Source organism: Trachinotus anak, unplaced genomic scaffold, assembly GCF_046630095.1.
Source record: "Trachinotus anak isolate AG129_WGS33_773 ecotype Australia unplaced genomic scaffold, CSIRO_AGI_Tana_v1 ptg000054l, whole genome shotgun sequence".
Classification (NCBI taxonomy): Eukaryota; Metazoa; Chordata; class Actinopteri; order Carangiformes; family Carangidae; genus Trachinotus; species Trachinotus anak.
In genome coordinates this window covers 30,547-55,421 of record NW_027273905.1, presented here as the reverse complement: position 1 = coordinate 55,421, position 24,875 = coordinate 30,547, and the positions used below count along the sequence as shown (strand labels likewise).

At 44.6% G+C, this 24,875-nt stretch overlaps 2 protein-coding genes and 2 long non-coding RNA genes across 10 annotated transcripts in view; 3 read left to right on the top strand and 1 right to left on the bottom strand.

Annotated features, from left to right (window-relative positions):
- Window positions 1-75: 75 nt before the first annotated feature.
- Window positions 76-18,497, bottom strand: LOC139615484 (synapse differentiation-inducing gene protein 1). 3 transcript variants are annotated; one of them, XM_071473516.1, is made up of 5 exons: window positions 16,894-18,497; window positions 15,051-15,255; window positions 11,873-12,509; window positions 9,814-9,951; window positions 1,412-4,923 (listed from the first exon to the last, which is right to left on the bottom strand). In XM_071473516.1, the coding sequence occupies exons 3-5, from the start codon at window positions 12,425-12,427 to the stop codon at window positions 4,765-4,767; spliced, it is 852 nt and encodes a 283-aa protein (XP_071329617.1). In that variant the 5' UTR covers window positions 12,428-12,509; window positions 15,051-15,255; window positions 16,894-18,497; the 3' UTR covers window positions 1,412-4,764. The 3 variants fall into 3 exon arrangements, with proteins under 3 accessions (XP_071329618.1, XP_071329617.1, XP_071329616.1); XM_071473517.1 differs by lacking the exons at window positions 1,412-4,923; window positions 16,894-18,497 and adding an exon at window positions 76-771 and having other exon boundaries at window positions 15,051-15,472; XM_071473515.1 differs by lacking the exon at window positions 16,894-18,497 and having other exon boundaries at window positions 15,051-15,472.
- On the top strand, window positions 794-6,515 carry LOC139615486 (uncharacterized). The gene is made up of 4 exons (XR_011687386.1): window positions 794-887; window positions 4,564-4,719; window positions 6,002-6,209; window positions 6,337-6,515. It is a non-coding gene; the product is annotated as an uncharacterized lncRNA (long non-coding RNA).
- LOC139615485 (uncharacterized) lies at window positions 6,537-11,625 on the top strand. Of its 4 annotated transcripts, none has more exons than XR_011687385.1 (5): window positions 6,537-7,222; window positions 8,794-8,870; window positions 9,826-9,916; window positions 10,109-10,268; window positions 11,208-11,625. It is a non-coding gene; the product is annotated as an uncharacterized lncRNA (long non-coding RNA). The 4 variants fall into 4 exon arrangements; XR_011687384.1 differs by having other exon boundaries at window positions 10,037-10,268; XR_011687383.1 differs by having other exon boundaries at window positions 8,794-8,874.
- LOC139615483 (cullin-9) overlaps window positions 16,677-24,875 on the top strand; it is a 27,884-nt gene continuing 19,685 nt past the window's right edge. The window contains exons 1-3 of one of the 2 annotated variants that reach the window (XM_071473513.1): window positions 16,677-16,878; window positions 18,708-19,406; window positions 24,192-24,346. In XM_071473513.1, the coding sequence (XP_071329614.1) occupies window positions 16,737-16,878; window positions 18,708-19,406; window positions 24,192-24,346 (996 nt within the window). In that variant the 5' untranslated portion in view covers window positions 16,677-16,736. The remainder of the gene's footprint in view (window positions 16,879-18,707; window positions 19,407-24,191; window positions 24,347-24,875) is intronic. The other variant, XM_071473514.1, reaches the window with a different exon arrangement.

Sequence of the window (24,875 nt, the reverse complement as noted above, 5' to 3'; positions counted from 1 at the left end):
TAAAAACAGTATAATAAGTAAAATCTACACACATTAAAAAACTCTACCCTCAAATTATAAAAATGAATATCAAAAATACACAAAGACTAATACAATGTAGGCTGAGATTATTAAAACATATCCTCATACAAAATATGCTCAGATACATAAAACATACACATGGATTGATTTTACCTTTGGATCACTACAGTTTGTGTTTGCAACAATAACAGTTTACACATAAAAGTATGAACTCAATAAAAAAATGCACAGATTAATACAAACACTTTAAATTATAAATAATATGCATAATGATTTTTTTAAAATTAAAATGCACAAAGTGATAAAATGTAACTTTGATAAACTGTGAAAAATGCAGAGTTAACAATCAAGATGAATTCATCGATCATATGCTGAACTTTGATTATAGTTTGATAAACATTTATTTTTGAGTTCAGTGAGGCTGAATTTCATTAATGAACGAGCTCCATATCTTGAGTTCCCATGTTAATATTTTTTATTACCATATGACCTACTGTGTCTTCTGCCAAACTTAAATCCTGTTGTGTTGTTTTTGTGTTATATTGTGTTGTTGTGTGATGCTGTTTTTCCACCCTTGTTGCCATGGTGACAGGGTGTTGCAGCATCCGGTCTTGTGGACTGTCGATACTCTGAAAGGTCAGCGTTTGTCCTCTGATGAAGAGCAGCTGAACAAACATCCTGCTGCTGGAGATTCTACAGAGCTGCTCCTGAAGGGCCGTCATACAGGACTACAGTACCCAGAATGCTGCGCTGGAGGAGGAGAGAGAATGAGGAGGAAAGTAGAGAGGCTGAAAGAGGTGAAGGAACGATGGAGAGATCTGCAGTAAAGAAATATCTACGACTTTTATCATGTGATTCTGTATCAGGTGAGGACATTCACACACACCAGAGTCAGACTGTGTGTGTGGTGTTTTGCTGTAACACTGAGCAGCTCTGACGACCTCATTTCCCCTCTGAGCTTGTTACTGACTCATTTCATCTAATGTGACGTCAACTTTCAGGAAACAGAGAAACTGTTAAAAATTCATTTCTTTCTATGTGTGTCTGGTTTTCACATCAGAGCCTTCGATAAATATTTCAGATATTATATTTGAATTTTTTTTCTCCATTTTATGTCATTGTACATGATACAAATATTTTTTAGATATATATAAAAACTGTACAGTTCAGTGGTTTGGACTGTTTCAAACACACACTGTTATTAATCCATGTGTATCTGCATATTTCTTGTAATGAAAGTATACAGTTTATTTTTATTAATATGTTCCAATGTATGTTTTACTCATTGTGAATGTCTTCTTATAAAAATCAATCAAATCTCTGATCCATGTGATCGGTGACGTCATTAGCAGGTCCTGACCTGAGCTGGTCATTTAGACACAAACAGACGTTGAGTGGAAACACAACATTTAATTTTCATTGGCAAGCACTTGAAGTTCAGAGGTTGATTAAAAAAAGAAAGACAGACAACCAATCACAGAGCAGCTCTCTTTGTTTTGCAGCTGGGTAGACAGTGTGTGTGTGTGTGTGTGTGTGTGTGAATTTTTTTCCTCTTTTGATGGTGCTAAGCTAACAGTTTCCCCCTGCTCCCAGCCTTTGTGCTAAGCTAGGCTAACCAGCAGACAAAGTGTCAGGATTTTTCTTTAAGTCTGAGCAACATTAAGAGGAAAAGAGACATTTCACACTTGGTGAGTCCATCAATAAATTAGTGTTTAATAATGAGTTTGTTTCCTCCAGTGTCTCAGATTTTCTGTCACAGTAACTGAAACTTGTTCTGGACAAACGACACATTTGAAGACGTCTGAACTTTACTCTGGAAAAACCTTTGTGGACATTTTATAGAGCAAACAACTAATTGATTAACAGAGAAATGATCAAAAATAATTATTAGTTGCAGCCCTGGTTTGCACATTCAGTAGTACAGGTGTGGATGACATCACAACCCAGCAGGTGTGTCTGCAGAGTGAATCTACATCACACAGGTCTGATGATGGTTCAGCCCTTTAGCCCAGTGTTCGTATGATAAGCTGCCAAGAATGAGATTGAGACCGAGTTCTCATTTCCCAAACAGATCTCAGAACAGTCTGACGGCCCACTGAAGCATCCCAGTGGGTCCAGGATCAGAGTCTCTCAGCCTCCAGACCAGCCAATCACATTCAGCGCTGTGAGGTTAAGGTCCAGGGAAGAAGAAGTTAACACATCCTGTCTCCTGCTGAAAGTCACTGCAAACTATAAAACCAGACCATCAGCTGCAGCAGAGCACCGTCAGGCGTCAGTGGTTCTCAGTAACTTAAATTAATTTAATTCTGGATGAATTTGTGACATAAAAACCAGCTGCTGCTGTTACTTCTCACTATTCTACAGTTTTCAGTGCGGTTCAGTTGCTCTCGGCTGGAGGCGTCTCTCTGAGGACAGATGTGATTCAACTGCTTAGAGCCTAAAAACCTGGTTTCTGGAGAACAGAGACTCATCTATTGGTTGGTCTGGATGAGAGGGAATCTGATTGGCCGGCCTGGAGGACACACAGCTTGTACTGTATAGTTGTGATTATTTGACGTGTGATTGTGTGAAGCACTGATCTGAAGTCAGCATGTTACCTGCAGCAGATTCAGATTAGAGTGACGGGCTGCTGTGGGCGGGGTCAGAAAAAAAACCTGTTTTAGCCACTTTGAAAAATGTCCACAGAAAAACTAATTCCTACACAGCCGACCGGCGGAGTAATATGCTGTAGTCATGTAGGAATACAGTAGTTCTACGGTTCACACGCTGTAGTTCCAGCTGTTTGAGGGCAGATGAAGTGGTGAAAATATTCAAAATAAAGTGAACACTTCAACTGATATTAGTTTTTCTGTGGGCATTTTTTAAAGCTCGTCACTCAGCTCCTGCTTCTCTGAGCTGAATCTGCTGCAGGTAACACACTGACTCTAGATCAGTGCCTCACACAGTCACACGTCAGTGAACCCAAACTGTGAACCCATCACTTTAAGTTAGCTTAGCATCAAGCTAATTTAGGGGAACGTGACCGCGGTCTGTGAGAGAGACAGGAGCCATTAACCCCGCCTCCTGTCCGAGCTCCACCCTGTAAACATTAAGCCTCAGTCAGACCCAGGTCAAACATCAGCTGGTCACCTGGCACCCTGCGGAGCGGGGCTTGTTTCCATCCCCCTGAGGTCCCGGGCCGGTGGCGTACGGAGATATTGCAGTGGGCTTGTTGAACAGATGTTTGATCGGGGTCTGATGGTGATTGTGATCAGACCTGGAGCTCAGTAACATCTGCAGATTTTCTTCTGTTGGGTTTTGTCATGATTCAGACGGAACAAATAAAGAAGGAGGACTCTGATGGCGTGTCTGTCTGCAGGAGAGTTTGTAGTGTGAACAGTGTTTCTGCTGAAACCAACAGGAGAAAATATTTACAGGTGTTTTCTGAGGCCGGTCTGAGCGTAACGCAGTTCATCTGAACAGACGAAGGAAACAAGCAGAGAAATAATCCACAGAGAGAAAGAAAACAGATTCAGCAGTTTCTCTTCAGCACTGCACTGATCGAGCCAGTCTGTGATCCAGTCTGTGATCCAGTCTGTGATCCAGTCTCAGATCCAGTCCCAGTGATCTGGTCTGAGTGATCCGGCCTGAAATTCACTTGCAGTCTAATCTTTTCTTGTATCATTTCCCACATCCTGTTTCTGTTGATGATGAAGTGAGTTTGATAAAATATGAGAATCTCCAACAAAACAAACGACAAAAACTCGTCATGTGATGACGATAATTTATGAGACTGAGTTTTTGTGTTTTTCAGTGGGAGGAGCTGAAGGTGAAGATGTAAATAATGAAAAGTGTAAAATCATCATGTCTGAGAAGCTGGAAGCAGAAAATATTTATTTCTGCTGAAAAATAACTGAAACAATTCATCTGTTGTCAGCTCATCATCTACAAATGAGTGAATATTCGAAACATAAAAACAGTTGTTTCCTGCTTTTGTTGTCAGGATTAAAAAATGAAAAACAAGAACATTAAACTGGAAGAAACCAAACTCTGTTTGCAAAACTTTTTTTATTTTCCTTGTTGAATCGAAGAATAAAGAAAGTTAGTCAGGTGACACTGAAGTAAAGGTAAATATTTCAAAATAAAAGCAGATAGTGTAGTCATTCTATCAAAGTTTATTTTGAAATATTTACCTTTACCTCAGTGCCACCTGACTAACTTTCTTCATTCTTCAGTTCAACAAGGGAAAAAAAGAATTTATGAGCACCAGAATTTGACCCTTTTTTATTTTTTAATTCCGAAGACAAAAACAGAAAAACATTTTGGTTTAAAACAAAGACCGAACTGTCTGAAAGTCCACGGACATCTGCACCGATCAGACAGATGAAAACCAGTTTCCTGCTTTAATGTTGTGGCCGATGACTGTAACTGTTGTATCTTTCATTCTTCATTTGATTTCACTTTATCAACAACAGAGAGGTGGGAGATAATACTGAGGAAAACCACACTGGAAATGTTCTTTAAGACAAACTGATTCCATCTGTCTTTCCACAACTCCCACAGTTCCTCACAGAGATCCTGGGATTTGATTGGTGTAAAGGACTCAGGTTCCAGTCACCTGTCAAACAGCCAAGCCATTGATGGGGGGGCATCTCATCCTCCTGCACCTCCTCCCTGTGGGCCGGAGGAAACGCTCATCTGACGAGGGCTGGTCTCCAGGTGGGGATTAGCCGCAGATTAGGGGCTGATGGGTAGTTTCCCTCCCTACCAGTGGTGGTTCTTAGAGAGGTAGGCGATGAGTGCCACGGCCACGCCCACGTAGATACCTGTCCCGATGGTGATTGACAGCACAGCCAGGAAGAGAGCCCGCCTCGAGCTGGAGCTGGCCAGGTGGAAGTCTCCTTTAGACACCGCCTTATTGGTCTGAGAGCGTGGGGGGTGGGGGGAATGGGGAGACGGACACAAACATGAACAGCTGAGTTGCTGCTGCGTTAATCTCTAATTTCATCTCTACTTGTATAAACTGTTGAATAGTTTAAAGCTCTGCATTTTAACTGTGTTTATCTGAAGTGTTGATCTCCATCAGAAGATATATTTGTGGTTTTAAGAACCAAAAACCATCTCAGTGTAGTTTTACATCTCCTCTCTCAGGCTTCTCTCTGGAGCTCTGGTAACAACAGGTCAGTCAGCCAATCAGAAGAGAGGATCTGAGCCTCTCTTCTGATTGGCTGACTGTTTTCTGAGTGATCCAATAACTGACTGCTTTGTTGTGACATCACAAAGTTCCAGGAGTCCTGACGGCTGGTTTTAAGGCTCAGTTTCTGAATACAGGCTGTGTGCATTTCTCTGTGGACTGAGGCTCTGATACTTTCACAGTATTAATATAGAACCTAGACCTGCTTTATAATCTCAAACACATGGACATCTACCTTTAGACTGGATGGAGCTTTAAACTACCCAGTTTTTCATATTTCATATACAGATATAGATACAGATTGGTTTAATGACTTGTTTCTCCAGATCCATTCTGAAGCTTCAAAGAATCAAAAGAAACAGACTCATGTCAAATCATCAAATTCATGATCTGGAAGATCAGGGTCCAGGTCGACAGGCTGGAACATCTGTACACCCGAGGGAGAATCCACATGTGACAGAAATCCTGAAAGACTGTGTGCTGTGGAGGGAGAGGGCCGAGGTGATGAGCAGCTCAGTGAGGCAGAAACACAGCAGAGGAAGAGACAACATTAAACATGAGAGGAAGAACATCAGTCTCTCTGCTCTTTAATCAGCTTTTAATAAAGATGATCTGATCAGGAAGCAAAACATCCTGTTCAGTTTCAGAGCTCGGGGTCCTGCAGGGACCTGATGTACAATATGTATCTGAGAGAGGGACTTCCTGTTAGTCAGCTGCTGCACAGAACTGAGCAGAGACATGAAACGCTTCTTTAAAACAACATGTGCAGCTTCAGAGTTACTGACTGTTTTCCTCCCTCTGTTACAGGCTTTGACTCAGAACAGTCTTTCAGTCACTTCATGACTCCTCAGAGGGAAATATTGTAGTTTTTAACTGGACGACATTTATCTGCCTCCTGCTGCTCTGTGATTGGCTGTGTCCATCGACGTGTGTTGATGTAACCTGATGTTCCTGAGTGTGCTGACAGTAAATGAACACACTCAGGTGAGTCCATCAGTCAGCTGAGCTCTGTCAGGTGAGTGAGTCTCTTAACGAGTTCAATTAACTCTGTAAACATCATTAACAAGCTCGTTGGCAGGAAACCACCTGCTGTAATCACTGCTTATCTTCCACTAATGTTTAATTACACTCTGACCAATCAGACGCCACATCTATGACATCAGCCAACCAGAGCCAGGGGGAGGCCCCCCTATGATTGGTCCAGATGAGGATAATGAAGGCTCCCACACTTTCTACTGAATAAAGAACAACGTCCTCATAAGTCTGAGCAGAGTGTTTGGAGCCAGGAAGTTACGTAAAGAGCTCAGTGTGTGTGTGTGTGTGTGTGTGTGTGTGTGTGTGTGTGTGTTGGGATGTGCTCTAAAAGCACCCAAATCAGATTATCCACACCAGCTTAACAAAAACAGATTGTTTCAGTCAGCCACAGCACAGTTTCCTGTTTTACTGTCAGGGTGTTTTACTGTCAGGATGTTTTACTGTCAGGATGTTTTACTGTCAGGGTGTTTTACTGTCAGGATGTTTTACTGTCAGGGTGTTTTACTGTCAGGATGTTTTACTGTCAGGGTGTTTTACTGTCAGGATGTTTTACTGTCAGGGTGTTTTACTGTCAGGATGTTTTACTGTCAGGATGTTTTACTGTCAGGGTGTTTTACTGTCAGGGTGTTTTACTGTCAGGATGTTTTACTGTCAGGATGTTTTACTGTCAGGGTGTTTTACTGTCAGGATGTTTTACTGTCAGGGTAAGCAGTGTTTTCCCAGTTAAAGTTGAAAATAACAATAAATCAGAACGATACTGAAATGATGTGATATCTCTCCTTACATCTGATCTCAGAACAGCTCTCTGTCCCATATTCATCCTGTAATTTACCGCCCTCTGGTGGCAGCAGGATATTGTCTCTGAAGCGGGTTTGACTCGCAGCTGCTTGTCTCTGGTTTCCGTGTCCCGCCGACAGACACTGGAGCTTCAGGCGGAGGTGTGATGGCTGAGGGTCAGCCTGGATCTTTGCCTGGTGATCAGCTACAGACCAGGTGAGCCAGGTAAACTGTCTGTAACTCAGCTTCTGCTGTACTGAGATCAGTAATGAGATCGGCATCGTGCGCATGCGCAGACGTGTGTAGAAACTAAACATGCACATAAAGTGTTAAAGAGCAGCAGCAAGAAAAGGAACAAATGACACCGATCTGTCGTCTCTGCGTGAGATCTGCTGCAAGTTTGAGACAGAATATTGTTCCAGGAGCAGAGCAGCTGCTTTCAGGGCGAAGCGGTACGTAGGCCGTTTGTAGCGGGAGAGAGAGAGAGAGAGAGAGAGAGAGAGAGAGAGAGCGGCGAGGCTAACGAACGGAGCAGAGAGTTAGCTCCACAGTTAGCAGTTAGCTGTTAGCAGTTAGCAGTTAGCAGTTAGCTGTTAGCTGTTAGCAGTTAGCTGTTAGCAGTTAGCTGTTAGCAGTTAGCTGTTAGCTGTTAGCTGTTAGCAGTTAGCAGTGAACGTAGCAGTGTGATGTTTGTTCACTTTCGGCTGTTTGTCCGTAAATAAAAGCTACGACTCCTCAGGACTGAGGTTCCCGCGCCTCTGAGCTTCAGCTACAGTCCAGAGGATGAACCAGGGAGATTAACAACACTGAGGCGGGAAAACACTGGATTCTACGTTATCACTGTGTCATTGTCAGTTAATGGTAAATATAATGAAGATTAACATGGCTGTGATTTTTAGACATTTTTCCTCTTTACTGCACATCTGATCAGTTTAGTGTCAGTTCAGAAGAAGAATCCTGAAACTTGTTCAGACAGGAAGAGAAAGGTGAAGATGAACAGAGAGAGACATGAAGTTATGAGAGATTTGCTGCTACTGCTGCCATGAAAAGCTGTAAAAACAAGTATGTTTTAGTCTGCTCCATATTTGTGGTTAGTGTAGTGGGGGCTGAAGTCACTGATGTCTGTGCAGTGACTTCAGCTGTTGGGTCTCATCAGGACTGAGATTCAGATCCAGCAGATCTGAGATCAGTGACTGAACACAGCTGATAAACCGCAGCCCTCCCCTGCAGACACAGATCTAAACTGTCCTGGTGGTCTGGAGGGTCTGGATTCTGTCAGGGCTTCAGGGCTCTGATGGACAAACAGCATCATTCACTCACATGAACCTTTAGAGGAAACGAAAAGTCAGTATCACATCCTGTTTTTAAAGCAAACACCACAACAGGCAGAAAGAATCCATGTAATTGTGTTTTTTTTCATTCAAGTTCTTTATTTTACTTTATTTTTTATTGGTTTTGTGGAGAAATTCAGGTACTATAAAAATTGACGTATAAATAATTTTTCCTAAACAGCTGCGAGACCTGAGATTTCATCATCCAGACAAACTTTTATCAGACTCAGTGATTTTTTGTGACTTGTATTGACTCAGGAGCTTTTTTTCTTTCATGTTGGATCAGTAGGTTTATATTCTGATGTGTCTGGAAAGAGAACTCACTCAGATTTTTCTGATATTTTCCTGTTTGTGGTGAACTATTCCTTTAACATGACTCACCTCCTCTCTGGTTTTATTAACACCCTTCCTCCCCTTCCTCTTCCTCCTCCTGCCCCCCCCCTCCTCCTGCTGCAGAGCGTTCTGTTGTTCAGTGATGGATTTCAGTGCGGGAAGCGTTGCCAGTGGCAACCAGCCCTGTTTCTTTTGGAGCTGTAGGTGTGCAGTTACCATGGAAACCACATCCACTACACATGCAGCAAATCAGCTACCATACAACAAGAGGACTGTTCAAAACATCTCATCCTGATTAATCCTGCTCACTGAGTCCTCACACACAATACAGAACTCCATTTGAAATTTGAACATTTAAAAAAATACTCCAGATGTTCATCCAATCAACTCACACAGTCATCTAAACGATCCCAGGCCAAGTGACTGAGCAAAGAGCTTAAACCTCCTATGACGGAAACAAATCAAACTGACAATGTTTCATTTTTCTAAATTATTTAGTAGGTTTTCAGGTTGATTTTATAATTGTCAAGTGAGACACATTTTTTTGTGCCTTGATGTGTTCACTAACTCAGAACGATGCTCTGAAACATCAGCAGACAGAGGGAGACTCGGAGAGGTCGTCCTCCTTCAGCTGACTGCAGATCAGTTATATAAGGTGCATTGTGTCAGTGTGTGTAGGAGCAGCTTTGTATTAATGCTCCAAAAGCAGAGAGAGAAGAAGAAACTGCTGCAGCAGAACCGCACACACACACACACACATATATACTGTACACCTGTAGCACACCTGTGTGTGCTACAGGTGTACAGTATATATCGTAGGTATGCTAAAGCACATGATTTTAACACTTCACACCTTCCATCCACAGGCTGACACCACCACTGCTAATCTATAGAAACCGCTGCTGGTTTTATCAACATCAAAATACTGGAACTCATCTATATATCACTTCATGGTGTTAAGGACACCAGTGTTAAGGTCAGGGTCAGGGTTAGGGTTAGGCTCTCAGGTGTGATGGTTAAGGTTAGGGTAAGGGGCTAGGGAATGCATTATGTCAACGAGTGTCCTCACAAAGACGGAAGTACAAGTGTGTGTGTGTGTGTGTGTGTGTGTGTGTGTGTGTGTGTGTGTGTGTGTGTCCTCACCTCATGTGACAGGTAAAAAGCTGCGATGCCGAGCGGCCAGAAGCAGCAGAGCATGGAGAAGACACTGAGGCCCAGGTGATCTCTGGGAGGCATCAACAGGAAGGTGTCCTCACTCTCTGATTCACTGGAGTAATCACTCTTATCACACACACACACACACACACACACACACACACACACACAGGATTTTTGTGACAAACATGTTTTATCTGTTCATGTTCAGATGGACAGAGATTATTACTCTCTTGCGATGCAGGATGCAACGTAACGTTCTCCTAACAACACTATCATTTAGCCTGACGCTGGAAATAAAGATGGACGTAGCCTCTGTGATGTCACCACAGGTTTCTGAGGAGCGGTCAGTGTCTGACTCCACCCCTAACTCCTTGCTAATCCAAATATGGTCAAAGAGGTGGGGTGTGTGCAGCTGAGATTTTGGTGCGTGTCAGTTTGAGGTGAGTATACGCTCATCCACCTGTCACTCAAAGAGGCCACGCCCTCAATTCTCCATCACTTTAGTCCTTGATAAAATGTAAACAGGTGAGTTGTATAAATTCAGCCGTACAGGTGTCATGAAGGAGGAAATGATCTCCAGAGACCAGAACAGTTTCTGTACCAGGCTGCAAACATGTTTCTTTCTGCTGTAAAGACATTTGAACATGGGAGTCTGTGGGGACTGACTCACTGCTGGAGCCAGACTCTAGTGGTCGTTAGAGGAACTGCAGCTCTCAGCTCTTCACTGCTGAAGCTGATGATTGATGTCAGTTCAGATTTTTGTCGTCTCTGTTTCAGACAACATCTGTGAACTATCCAACTGTTGTAAATTATTATTATTATTATTATTATTATTATTATTATTATTATTATTATGTGCAGACTGATGTTTCTCCATCAGACTGAGAAACAGCTGATCAGTGGGGCTGAATAAGAACTGATGTTTATGATGATACTTCATGTTCTCTTCACCTGTTCTGTGATAAAATATGTTTATTAACGCCAGTTAAATCCTTCAGCACCCCCCCACCCCCCCCACCCCACCCCCAGTATTAACAGGGCAGGGCAGATTAAACTGGATTTAACAGAGACAAAATCACAGCATTCCCAGCTAATCGTCTCTAAAGCGATTGGCTGTTAGACGGCCAAATGTGTCGTTCAGAGAGCTGCAGCTCGCTAATCTCATCCTGCTGGAAAGTGTTTGACTGAGTGGAGGGGTGGAGGGGTTTCAGAGTGGTCAATTAGACAGATTATTAAACATATTTCATCTATCTATCTATCTATCTATCTATCTATCTATATATCCCATATTATTGCCTTGTCTAAACATCTACAACTCTCTCTCCTCTCCTCCACTCTCCTCTCTCCTCTCTCTCTCCTCCTCTCTGTATTCTCTGCAGCTCCTTGTTTTCAGCTCTTTGATGAAGCAGGTCGACATCAGGATTCAAGAGGAGTGTTGTTCTGCTGCTGGAGGCTGAACACGAGCCGGAGGAGGAGGAAGAGGAGGAGGGTGAAGGAAGGTTGAAAACAAAGGATGGTTGACGGGATGAAAGATGAAGGCTGAAGGTGGGAAGGTTATTTTTCCCATTCACTTCAACACAGTCAGTTTGAGTCAGAGCCTCTAGTGGACGTTAGAGAAACTACACCTGAACCACACTGTTCAGGTGGTGCCGGTGTCTGGGTGAAAGTTTCTGACTACCTGTTTCCACGCTGCTGTGTGATTGGCTGTTGGCTGAGTTACTGTAGTTGTCAGGAGTCAGTGTTTCTGACTGACACCAGCTGCTGGAGGTTCTTATGAACCAAACCTGATTTAAGGTGGAGTGGTTCTCCAGGTAAACAGCTGACTGCAGGAGGAGCTTTTCACTTCCTGTGTTAGAGGGAGGGCGCGGGACCTGGTGGGAGTCTGTGGGCGGGGCGGTAACTCTGCAGAGCTCAGTACAAACTGACCTGAGAACAGGTGTGTGCTCAGATGAAACTGCCCCAGCCTCCAGACTCATGTTCACTTCACTCAATGAAACATTCAAACAGCGGCAACATAAAAAGACCAAACCGTCGTGGTTTTCACCTCCAGCTCCTGGAACTCGTCCTCGTCGTCGATGTCGTACGACAGCGTGTGAATCTTTGCTTCTTCTCCAGAAAAGTCCGGAAACTTCCCGTCAGCGAACAGCAGCGCCTCCTTCGAGGTGGCTGCAGGGGCGGGGGAGGAGGCGTCGGGACCCAGCCCCTCGATGAAGGTGGTCTCGCAGCAGTCACCTCCCCCAGCCTCCCCCCACGCCCGCAGGATGCTCTCTGGGCACAGGAGAAGGCCGGGGGCCGGCCTGAGGCGGGGGTCTGACACCGCCTGGTGGGGGAGGAGAGCGCTGGGGTTCAGGAGCTGAGGAGGACCCCCACCGTGCTCCTGCTGAGGGGAGGTGTTCACCACCACATGACCTTGGTATTGAGGAGCAGAGTACACTGACAGCAGCGCATCCCGAGGCTCCACCCCCAGTCTGTGGGTGTTGATGAGGCCATTTTGTCTGCGGTTACCCCCCCCACCTCCGCCTCTCAGTGAGGCTCTCCCCAGTTTGGAGGAGATTTCTGCCTCCTCCCCTCGGCTCTCTTCCTCTCCTCCTCCCTCCATCCCTCCTCCTGGTTGCTCCTCCTCAGAGGCGTCTCTCAGAGGGGTCAGAGGTCAGAGGTCAGGCATCGCAGGCTGAACTCTCCTGAAAAACACAAACAAACGTTTCATTTCTTCTTCACTGCATCTTATTGTTTGTCTGATCGTGTTTCATCCTCTGAACTGAGCTTTATAAAGAATGATGATTACAGGTGAGCTCAGGTAAATCAGCAGCAGCTGGTGAGGGGTGAGGGGGGGGTTCATCCTGAGGGGAACATGAACGTCACAGTCCAGCAGCTGTGGACCGAAGTGCAGCCACATTAACCCGCGTTAATCATGATTCACTGCAGACAGGAGCTGATCACGGCTGATCTTAATGAAGACAACATTCATAATTAACCATTTAAATCCAGTTTACTGTCTCTTTATTGTTCAGTTTGTAGTCTCAGGGTTAACATGGATGACTGACGTTCGTTTCAGTTCATTTTCCTACAGAAACTCAGCTGCAGACGGATCCAACATCACAGTTGTTTGTTGGTGCGTTCAAGGACACAAACAGACTGTTTTTTTTGGGGGGGGGCATTTTATGCCTTTATTATAGCTTAGTGGAGACTGACAGGAAAGGGGGTGGAGAGAGGGGAATGACATGCAGGAAAGAGTCGAGCTGGTCGGGAGTCGAACCAGCAACTGCCTGCCAAGAGCGTCTTACGCTCAACATGGTACGCGCCCTAACCACTCGACTACCGGGCCACAGACTGTTAATGTTTCTGTTCATGAAAAGGTTTCTGCCTCTCAAACCTCAGATGTCAGAGTGTTCTTGAACGCACCAGCAGAGAGATTTTCACACACACACACACACACTTAGGCACGCACATGAACTGTGTTTGGAAACATGAGTGTGTGTGTGTGTGTGTGTGTGTGTACTTGTACTTGCTACATAGTAAGGACCAAAAAAAGTATTTTACTAACAGAGTGAGGACATTTTGGGAAAGTGAGGACATTTTGGCCGGTCCTCACTTTTTGAGACACCTTCAAATCACATGTTGAGGGTTAAGACTTGGTTTTAGAGTTATGGTTAGAATTAGGTTTAGGTTAAGGTCAGGGTCAGGGTTAGATAGAAGTACAAGTATGTGTGTGTGTGTGTGTGAACTTTATTCACCAGAAACACTGTGAATGTTAATAAACATTACACATCTGTTAAAACCATCAGGACTTTAAAATATCCTGCGGGTCGTCCGTCCTCCACACCTGTACCTGTGGGGGAAAGTAACTAAGTGCTACTTTACTCAACTACGTCTGTAGAGTTTTCAAGTATTTCCATTTTAAGCTACTTTATACCTGTGGCTCATGTTTACAGACAACTGTTGGTGCTAATCCTGTAAAATACAGCACCGAGAGACAAACTTCTCTCATGTTTCATTTTAATAAATATTTAAAGCACAAAGAGGAAAAAGTATTGAATCATTTTAAAAATCTAAGATTCAGGTCCAGAGAAACTGAATCCAGATCAGTGAATCAGATCTTCATCCATGAATCATCTGATGACCCCTCATGCTTATCCAGTGACCGTTTGGAGGGGCCCAGCCCATAGGTTGGGAACCAGTGGACTAAATTATCTCAGTGTATATGAAGCAAGTAAAGCAGCTACAACAGTAAAATGACAGGTTTACTGCACAATGAAGTACTTTTACTGTGGTACTGTAACTACAGGAAGTAATTTGACATTGATGCAGACGTGTCCAGGTTGAGTTCAGTGAGGGAGGGGGCAGGAGGTCCTCTACACCTGGTTGATATGAAGTTAATTTTGAACTTTTTCTGCAGCTAATGATTATTTTTATTATTGATTAAGCAGCTGATTATTTTCTTGATGAATTCACTGAAGATTGAAACGTCGTCACAGTGACTCTGAGCCCGAAGTGAAACCTTCAGTGTTTGTTTGGTCCAAACTTCAAAAAGGAAACAGGAAATATTTGGTATTTTTACTGAGGTCAGTTAGCAAACGGACACATTTCAGCTGAACTCATATTAACTGATTTTATATAATTAATAAACTCTTCATATGTTTGATGTGTGAAACTCTTGCAGCTGTCAAAGAAACATGAAAAGGAAAGATGACAGGAAAGTACAAGTACCTCAGATTTGTACTCAGGTACAGTACAGAGTAAATGTACTCAGTTACATTCCACCACTGACTTTATGATATTCTCCCAAATGAATTCAGAATATTCCTATAATATAATAATGAATTCTTTCTACCTTTATTCTTTATATTTCCACAGTGTTGACTGTGGTATTGGTGCAGTTGATTAGGATGTTACTGTATCTGCCGTTCTCTGCTGCAGTAGATGTTATTTTCATCATATTTGTGTGTTTCAGTGTTTTTGTGTTGAATGTCTCCAACGACCTAATAAAATATAAAATAATCCAGGCACATTAATAATAAAGCTGAGCGCCCCCCCAACACACACACACACACACGGACATTTACAGCCCATAGATCTATGGGGTAAAACCTCATCACGGCTCCCTGTAAACCTGTGAACCTGAATACCGACAGTGTCACCGGCTCTGACGTCATCCCGGTGATGCTCGTCGTGTCCCGTGATCACGAGAGGACAAACGCACACACGCGTGCACACAAACTCACCTCCCAAGGTGAGACACGAGACCCTGCATCCATCCGTCCATCCGTCCACACACCGACCCCTCCTCCGTTCTCCTGCCGCCCTTAGTGCGCCCTGGGCCGCGTAGAGAGCTTAAAGAGTCCCGGAGTGATGGTCCAGCACAGAGAGCCGAGAGAGGACAGAAGCAGGCGGACAGGCAGGTGTCCGTCTGGTCGGAGGATGATTCTCCTGCAGAGAAGTGATGGAGAAGAAGAGGAGGAGGGAGGGAGAGAGAGAGAGAGAGAGCATCGGCTACTATTAGTGTACAGACTGTGGAGGGTTTCTACACGACGGAGGAGGCATGTGCACTGAATACAGAGGAGGTTGTGTGTGTGTGTGTGTGTGTGTGTGTGTGTGTGTGTATACATGATGAATAGCGACAGAGATTTCCTCCCCATGGTCCTAAATCCCCTCAGCGCTTCATGATGAACTGAAATGAAAATACTCTGACTCTTCACCTGATCACAGGCTTCAACATTCAGCCCTGATCTTGATTTTTCACTCATTAACTACAGACTTTTGTTTCTATTTACTAAATATTGGCACCACTGTCTGATGTGGCTGCATTTATAAAGGCTTTAAAATCTGTGACTGGTTGATATGTAATTTACTCATGTTTTATAGATCAGTTATGGGACATTCATGAGAAAAACTGCTTTGTTGTGACATCACAAAGTTCCAGAAGTCCTGACGGCTGGTTTTAAGGCTCAGTTTCTGAATACAGGCTGTGTGCATTTCTCTGTGGACTGAGGCTTTGATACTTTCACAGTATTAATATAGAACCTAGACCTGCTTTATAATCACATGGACATCTACCTTTAGACTGTGGAGCTTTAAATAAAATATATTTATCTCTGATATCTGATATTTGAGTTGAAGGGGTTTGGAGCAGAGGCCTTTGGCCCCTGTTGATGTTGCCGTTACCCACTTATTTCATCTGGTTGTATTAAACCAATCAAGGATCAATCAGAGATCTGAGTATTATGATCTTTAATTGAAAGAAACTCAAGTCCTGCCCAGCTCTGGTTCATCGGTAAAACATCCGCGCTCTCTGCTGGTCAGGACACATCACTGCACCTCCACAAACGGCTGCTGTCAGGATTTACTCAGTGAATAAATTGTCAGAAAAAAAATAGTGAAAAACATCATATTAACATATTCAAATTGAGAACTTTTTTGTTGGAAATCACCAGATGTTTATTGTCACTGAAAACTGGCAAATGTTCACATGTGAATCAAAATGTGTTTATCAAAACTGTTCCCAATTGAGTTACTGTCAGTTGACTAATTGATTAATCAACTTAATAATGTATGCAATAATAATAATGCAATACATCACAAATAATACATAACAATGAGGATTTAGTGTCACAGGGGAGAAGAAAAGTGCAGAAAATATTAAATTATGTAAATAAATGGAAGCTAAATTCCAAATTTGATCCCAGTTAACTTGAGATGTGAGATTATCCCGGTAAAGATGCTACACGTCTGTAAATCAGAAAAATCATTGGATGCTTCCACAGTTTTCATATGAGCGGATACAGCAGGGGGCGCTATGCACGTTTTATAGTGGTTTATGATCCGCCAATAAACACGACGAAGAAGAAAAAATAAGAAGTAGACGCAGAAGAAGAAGTCGTTCGTGATGCTGTTCCTGTCACTGTGCGCAAATGCGCATCCAGCAGCACGAACCTCCGGTGGACAGCGAGAAAACAAACACTAGCAGGCTGGGAAACGACACGTTAGGGCGGAAAAGAAAACAGCGCTTGAGGGGGAAGACAGTAACCAAGGGGAAAGTCTGTGACACGGCAGGTAAGCCGCACTCACCTGCCCTGGAGCAGTTTCTTCGGGCCGGAGTGTGTGTCAGCTTAGCCGCTTTCCTGTCCGACCCGGGCGGATAGCTGGGCAGGCCCACCCCGGCTCCTCAGCGCTGACATCCAGTTACTGTGCACAGTTCGCCCCGGGATGTGCCGAACGCTTGTACCGTGGGAGTGACACCAAACTGAGTTTCAACACCCGCTAATTAAGCACAGTTATACTTAAAAACAAAAATATATAAACCCTAACACTGTATTTTAGATCTTTTACAAGTAGACTGAATACACACTTAAATTCGGGATACACCCAACCATTCAAACGACACTTAATCCAATAGAGGATTAACTTTTAAAACAGTTTTTTAACGATATTGTCTCATCAAATAATGTTGGCGTCGGAACGCAGAAGGTGACCTAAAGTACAGAAGTTGACTTTTTATCTCGATTAAGTGCAGTTTGTGTCGCGTGTACGTGCCGAGTTTACCCAAAGATCCTTCATAAATCCCCAACTGGTCTCAACTGTGGTTCAAATGATAACTTATTGTGACTCAGACAACGTCACCTAAAATCTGAAAATTTTGAAATGGACTTTGGTGTGACGTTCTCTGGACGGCGTGCATATGGCTAGCTATCATTAACGACTTAACCAAGAAACAAGTCGATTATGTGAACTAGTTAAGTAGTTAACCATCCAGCGAGATAAAGGCGTGTTTATTCTGTTAAAGTGCGCAGAAGTTATCGACTAATGTGACCTGAAAACTCAGAGGAGGAGCCTGCTAACATTAGCAGCTGTGGTTAGCTTATCTGTTGCGTTCAGGTAACGTTACCACATCACGGCAGGGCTATTTGCTGAGAATGACCAACTACATAACCCTTAGCAAGCTAACTGCGTCAGTAGTCACTAGTAATGTCAGTAATAGTTACGTTAGTGTTTAATGAATAAAAGTGTGTGGTGTCATTGCTCTTGTGTGTGGTTTCGGCTACTTATAAACAGTAGTCACAGAGTTTGACCAGGTATTAGACGGAGCCCTGCTGACGGTGGCCAACACGCCCAGCAGCAGCTCACGCTTCTCAGCCTTCACAGAGCCAAGACGCCGGAAAGCGGCCGGAAAGAGGAACCGTGGGTCTGCAAACCGAAAATGAAAACCTGAATTTACAGTGTGAACCACCAGGATGTCGTATCCGACCAAACACTGCAGCTGTGAACCAGTGTTTCACCAGATGACAGGACTTAAGTTCAGTGTCCAGATCCCTGGTTGTCCCGTGCTGAGCTGGAAGCTGGGAGGAGAGGACATGAAACTAAATGCAGCTGTTTCTGATGCAGACTGAGGATGTTTAAACTGTCTAAATGTTACAGGATGCGGGTATTTTTTGGATCTTATGAGGTGTATTTTATAAAATGTAGGCTGAAGAAAGACAAAGTGACAGGAGCCGATGTGTTGGAGACTCAGACTCTGAAGTCACCACCAGTGAGTCGTGGAAGGTTCATTCACCTGTAGTTTGTGTGACAGCTGGTGGTGGAGGTGTTTGAAACAACCTGTGGACCAGAGTTTAACAGGTGGAGGTAGAATCACAACTCCCAAAGAAACTGATTTTCAAGAGTCTCAAATAATTAATCTCTATCTTTATTAGCAGACATATTAGTATGTCATCTCCTCTTTCCTCTTCTGTCTCCTGCTCTGTGTCCTCTTATGTTTCCTACTCTGATGTGTCCTCAGATGTCTCCTACTATGATGTCTCCTGCTCTATGTCCTCTGATATTTCCTGCTCTGTCTCCTCCTTTTGATGTCTCCTTCTCTGATGTGTCCTTTGATGTCTCCTCAGCAACCATGGTTGGCGAACGCCGCAATGGGAACCTGCTGGTCCAGCTCGGCCCGAGGCTGCAGGCGTATCCCGAGGAGCTGATCCGCCAGCGGCGCACACACGACGGCCAGACTGAGTACCTGATTCGCTGGTGCCTCGTCACCATCGATGACGGTTCCAGCTCCATGGGTGGGGCCAGCGAGGCAGGCGGGACAGGCGGCGGCAGCTCCGGGGTGGGCGGGTCGAGCAGCTCCACGTCAGGAGAAACCAAACCGGAGAATATCTTGATGTGGATGTCGACGGAGGATGTGTACGCCAACTGCCCCACCCTGCTGGGCAAAAGGAAAACAGACTCACAGCGCGCCCTGCAGCCGCAGGAGAAGCATCAGGGTGGCGAGACAGCAGACGGAGGCCAGAGGAGTGGCGGCGAGTTCCCGGCGGACGTCACCTTCGACGAGGTGGAGCTGTCGGACATGAAGGAGGATGTGAAGAACCTGGTGCGTCGAGCCCGGAAGCAGATGGCCAAGAAGAGCGACTTCTCCATCAGCATCACTCACACCATCCACGTGCTGAGCGCCTACGCCAGCATCGGCTCGCTGGTCGGCGTCTTCAAGGAGACGGGCGCCCTCAACTTGCTGATGGAGCTGCTGTGCAACAAGGAGACGCAGACCAGACGCAGTGCCGGGAAGATGCTGCGAGCGCTGGCCTCTCATGATGCAGGTAACAGAAAACTTTATTGACTTTGTTCACACAGCTGCTTCCAAGGCTCCTGCACAATAATACAGTATATGTATACACACACACACACACACACAAGGTTAAAGCTAAGCTAAAGCTTCTACTGTTTTCATTTGAAACCTGTTACATCAGACAGAAGCAGCTTGATGTCTGATGCTGTGCACGTCTCAGACTGATGTGGTCTCTGTCGTCCACCGTGGTCCAGCAGCACTGCGAGAAACCAGCTGTGAGACTGAAGTCCTGAAGCTGTGCAGGTCTGCAATGAGTTCAGGACTGACAGACCTCCGGAGCAGTGTCCTCTCTGCAGCAGAGTCTCTGCAGCTGCACTGCAGGTCATGTTCAGGCTTCAGGGGATGAACCTGTGGAGACGTCCTCACCTCCTCAGCTGTTCTCTGTGTGTTGGATAACCAGGTCCAAAGGGCCTGAAGCCTGCACAGGGGTCTGGTCTCGGGTGTCTGCGCTCCGAAACAGTGTCAGGGCCAATCAGGGCGTAGCTCTAACTGAGCTCCACCTCAGCCACCTGCGGCTGCAGCTCCTGTTCTTAATCAATGGGAAAGTTTATTGGCGACAGGTGATTGACTGTCGTGATGAAACAAATCTCTTCTCTCTTCTCATCACAGCTGAGTGAGAAAACCTTCAGCTCATTGTGTTCATCAGCCACTGATGAATTCAGCACAACAGTGTTTGTGTGCCTGCACTCAGCCAAAGATTGTTGACGTATGAGAGGCGTCACTCTGTGACTGAGCGAGTGAAACTGCTTCATATCACAGCAATCATTTAAACTGATTGGCTCAGTCCTGAATCAGGACCTTAGACTGTGGATCAAGTCACTCGTGATAAATAGTTGTGTCAGGTTTAGTGTCTGCAGCTGTTCAGTGGGTCAGGTATCAAAGTAGACTCAGGATCAGCAGATGCTCTGTGTTCAAGGGCTTGGTGGACCCTGCTTGACCTCATGTTTGTAATGAAACTGTTTAACTGAGCCACAGATTGAATCAGGAGACTTGGAGTCCAGGTTGTGTGAAGACTGAGTCCAGCACGGACCAGAACAGACCTGCAGTCTTGTTTGGTCACAGAAACCTGAGATTCTTGCCTGTTCTCAGAACCTTTGTCTTTGCACTGTAGCAGAAAAACACATCTGTGGTGGAGATTAATAAAAAGATGTGACTGTGGAAAGTCTCGGTTCAGGGTTTGAACTTTATTTTTTTCGTCCGTCTCTCTATCACGGTCACGACTTCCCTTTGTGTGTCTGTTGTCAGATAGTTGAGACTGACAGTAACGGTGTGTTAAAAGCTGTTGCCACTGTGCAGACTCACACTCAGCTGTGATCGGAGCTGCATCATGTGTCTGAAGCTGAAACTACTTTTTAAAAGAAACCTAATTTCTTCTTCCTGGTTCCTCGGCTCTGTCGCTGCCTGTCTGTTGGTCACACGTGGAGAAAATCCTGGGCGAGGACCAGCTGAGAGTTTTTCCCATGAGTCATCAGGGCTGCGGGCCGGAAACACAGACACCAGCCTTGTTATAGATCTACATCACACAGAGCAGACACATGGTTAACCAGAGGAGAGGTCTCACTCTGATTCAGATGCTGTTTTAATTCTGTCAGTGTCACCATCAGGAAACACAGGGAGAGGTCGCTGGAGAAAATTAGACCAATGGGAAATCAGCTGAGCAGAGAGTCTGCGTGTGATTGGATGGGAGGGTGGAGCTGGTGGAGCTGCAGAGATCCTCTGTTCAACACATTTATTTTGAAGCAGCAGCTCAGTGTTGGCTGCTGATCGGTATCAATACTCCACCTGTGCTCTGATCAATACGCTTGTTATGTATTTATTGATTTGTTGTGTTGCCAGGTGATCGCACTCTCTTTCATTGTTAAATTATGATCCACACAAGCTGAGGCACAGACCAGCTCCACCCTGAGAGTCCTGAACCACGTGACCTCCAGTCAGAACCTGATGGTGCTGATCTCACAACAGAAACCAGAGTCCAACCCTCCGGCCTCTGGACTTGTGGACGTTTGTGACTCAGACAGGTTTAGTGATGTGTTCACTGTCATTACGTCCAGTCTGCGAGGAGATGAAACGAGCTGCGAGACGAGACCTCACGTGTTTCCATGGCGATGAACTGACATGTCTGACTCTGGTGTCTGAGTGGTTCTGACTCCTGAGACGTTCAGCTCTGCTGTTTTTCATAGGAGCGTTAACGCTGGACCCTCAGCTGAGGATCCAAACAGAGATCAGACCCGTTCCTGTTCTGTCTGTGCAGTATAAAAAAATACCTGCACCTCAAAGTCCACTTGAGTCCTCATGTGGACTGGACAGTGGATTTGGACAGACCGGATCACTGACTGACGTCCTGTTAGCCTCTCAGGTGAAGTCCAGACGTTCAGCTCATTTAACTGTGGCGACTGAAGTTTATTGGAACCTGAATCCAATGTTTCCCATACATAGACCATTCTGTGGCGCACCGCCACAGAATGATTCTGTTTTTTATTTCTTTTTTTTCCCGTTGTTGTTGTTCTTGTTTTCCCTCTAGTCTATGCTCTCAACGTAATATCGTTCCGTTCATTCATCTCCGCATAGTGCTCTTTCTCTGTCATTCTCGGACACACATGGACACACACGAACACATGCACACACACACAGACAAGCGCGCATATGCCAGCGGTGCGTGGGAAAATCAACCAGCACATCACTGGTGCATGCACACACACTCGTCTGCAGACACTCTGCATACAATGACTGACTCCACCGAGCGCCACGACACTGTGACACTCGATTCCCCCAACGGTGTCAGTGGAGCACCACAGATTGCTGCCTGGTCTGTGGGAAACACTGGAATCGGTTCATTTTTGTCTCCGTCATCTGAGACAAACTGGACCAAACAGGAATTTGGTCAGATTGAGACAGAGGTCGGGACTGTCCCCTGTTTAGCAGGAAATTACATCATCGTCCTCGCAAAGAGGGCTTTGTTTTCCTTTTGTGTTTCTTAGCAACAAGGAGACGAAGAATCGGCTCATTCATCATCAGCTGAAGCTGAACAAGCAGCTGCCGACAGACTGAAAATGAAAATCCAGAGCAGGTCGCAGGTGCAGAACATCAGCTCGTTCAGACTTTATCTTCAGAGCAAAGATTCAGGTTCCACAGGAAGAAAAACTCAGCAGCAACAATCTTCTCTCTAAATGTTCATAAATAAGTGCAGGGCAGAATAAATAAGGAACTGAAGGAACAGTGGAGGAGGAGGCGGAGTTAAACCACAGACTTAAAGACTCATTCTTCCTTCCTGTGTGAGTGTTTGAATCATCTCACAGAGGAAGTCCAGAGTCCATTTGGTTCATTCAGTTTCCAGAGACTTTGACTCTGTCGCTGCCTCGGCCAGAGAGGGAAAACTGAAACCAGGGGTGTGGACACGTTTACAGTGAAATGAAACTGCTGGGTCTCCAGTGGCTGTGGAGTAAAAGAGGAGGAGTTTTCTCTTTGAATTGCTGTATTTCTACAGAACAGGACGTCTGACTCACCTGCACCTGTAACAGGCAGATCACAGCATCTCTGTTGATGCTGCCTGGCGTTCACACTGTCTCTGCACTGTAGAGGCTGTAAAGCTGCATCCTTTAATGTTGAATGGGATGAACAGTGGGTCACATGACTGAACTCTTTTTAGTCTCTTTTAGCTCCTGGTTTTGTAGTTTGTGATGTTAAAGCAGGAAAGAGACAAACACAACTGTCTAATATTAAACTCAAACCAGAAAACAGATCCTCGCCGTCTACATACTTTTGGCCATATTCTGCACAGTCTGAAAGTCTGAATGTGCCGCTCAGTTATTGTGTTCTGTAGAAAGCGTGTGAGTGAGACCTCACTGCTTTTATCTAGTCTCTGTCAGTGCTGCCTCACCCGGTATTAACATGTGTCCTGAGACCTGATCACAGCGATCAATCACTCAGGTGAGAACACGGAGCAGTGACAGTTTGTTCAGTCCTGCTCCTGTGCTGAACATGTGATCTGTTATCAGGCTCAACTGAGGTGATGCTGTTGACTCTGGTTATTGATTAATTGATTTCAGTTGTTTTTCAAACAGGAAGTGAGAAAATTACCAAATATTTTCAGGTTTCAGCTTCAGAAGAGAAGATTTGATTCTTTGTCAACTCTCACTGCAAACAAACACAACAAAACACAAAATACAACAAAATATTAGTTGGTAGTTTTAAGGATTTTTGCACTTTTGGTTGAACCAATGAACAAATGAAGGCTTCAGTTTTTCCTCCAGACTGAAGGAGCGATGAGTTCAGGCTCAGCTCAGGTCCACTGGGTCTGGGAGACCCAAAATGTGATAAATGATATCATCACTTTTTTTATAATATATTTATATGATTGTATTTGATGTTTCAATAGTTTTTTTTCAATAACACATAATTATATAGTTGTATTTGATGTTTCAGGAATAAACGATACTGATGATGAACAGCAGTACAAAGTTTTTTGTCACATGTTGAGGTTCAGCAGTGAAATGAGGTCCGTCCACCACACAGTGGATCCTAAACTGAAACTGTCTTGGTCCCTGATGTGCTGTGACCTCTGACCTCCCACTGGACCTGTACATAATAAAAAACCTTGTAAAAGCTTTATTTATTTAATATGATGCACATTAGGATGTTGTGTTGTGTTTCACAGTGTGAAGTGTTTGCTGATTCAGGTTTATCTTTGTCACACAAACTGTGAGGACAGAGACGTGAAGCCGTCCAGGTGTGACAGACTGTCCTGTGTCCTCTGCAGGAAGTCGAGCCTACGTCCTGCTGTCTCTCAGTCAGCAGGACGGCATCGAGCAGCACATGGACTTTGACAACCGCTACACTCTGCTGGAGCTGTTCGCCGAGACCACGTCCTCAGAGGAGCACGGCATCTCCTTCGAGGGGATTCACCTGCCTCAGGTAAACCCTGACCTTTGACCTGAGCCATAACCCTGAAGTTAAGTCTTAAAGTGCCACTTCACCAAATTATAAATCATTTCATACATGGATGCAGATGATTTTATTTTCAGTTGTCTCAGATTTTTCTCTTTTTACTGTTACAACAGTGTTTGGTTAAAAAAAACAAACATCAGCTGATTAATGTTGATTCTGTCAGAAACTGGACCAGTTTGTTTCTTTAGCAACAACTTTAACAAATCCAACAGAGTGAGACATCTTCAGTCGTAGGCGACTGAACTTTGATTCATTTTATATTTAATTCATAAACATTATAGTTTTGAGTCATGAGCTTCAGTATTTTAGTGTGTGAGATGAATGATTATTGTAAAGCAGATATTTAATCTACGTTTAACAAACACACTCTGTGTCTGCACACGCTCAGTAGGACCCTGATCAGACCCTGATCAGGTTCTGATCAGACCCTGATCAGACCCAGGTCTGCTGAGACAGTTTGTCCACAGCTGATGTGATGAAGGGAAGTCAGCAGCTC

Coding starts and splice junctions, on each gene's coding strand:
- LOC139615484 (XM_071473516.1), bottom strand. CDS start 12,427: ATGGAGGGAGGAGGAGAGGAAGAGAGCCGAGGGGAGGAGGCAGAAATC. Junction 9,952..11,872: donor ACGAGTTCCAGGAGCTGGAG/GTGAAAACCACG, acceptor GTGTGTGATAAG/AGTGATTACTCCAGTGAATC. Junction 4,924..9,813: donor CTTTTTACCTGTCACATGAG/GTGAGGACACAC, acceptor CCACGCTCTCAG/ACCAATAAGGCGGTGTCTAA.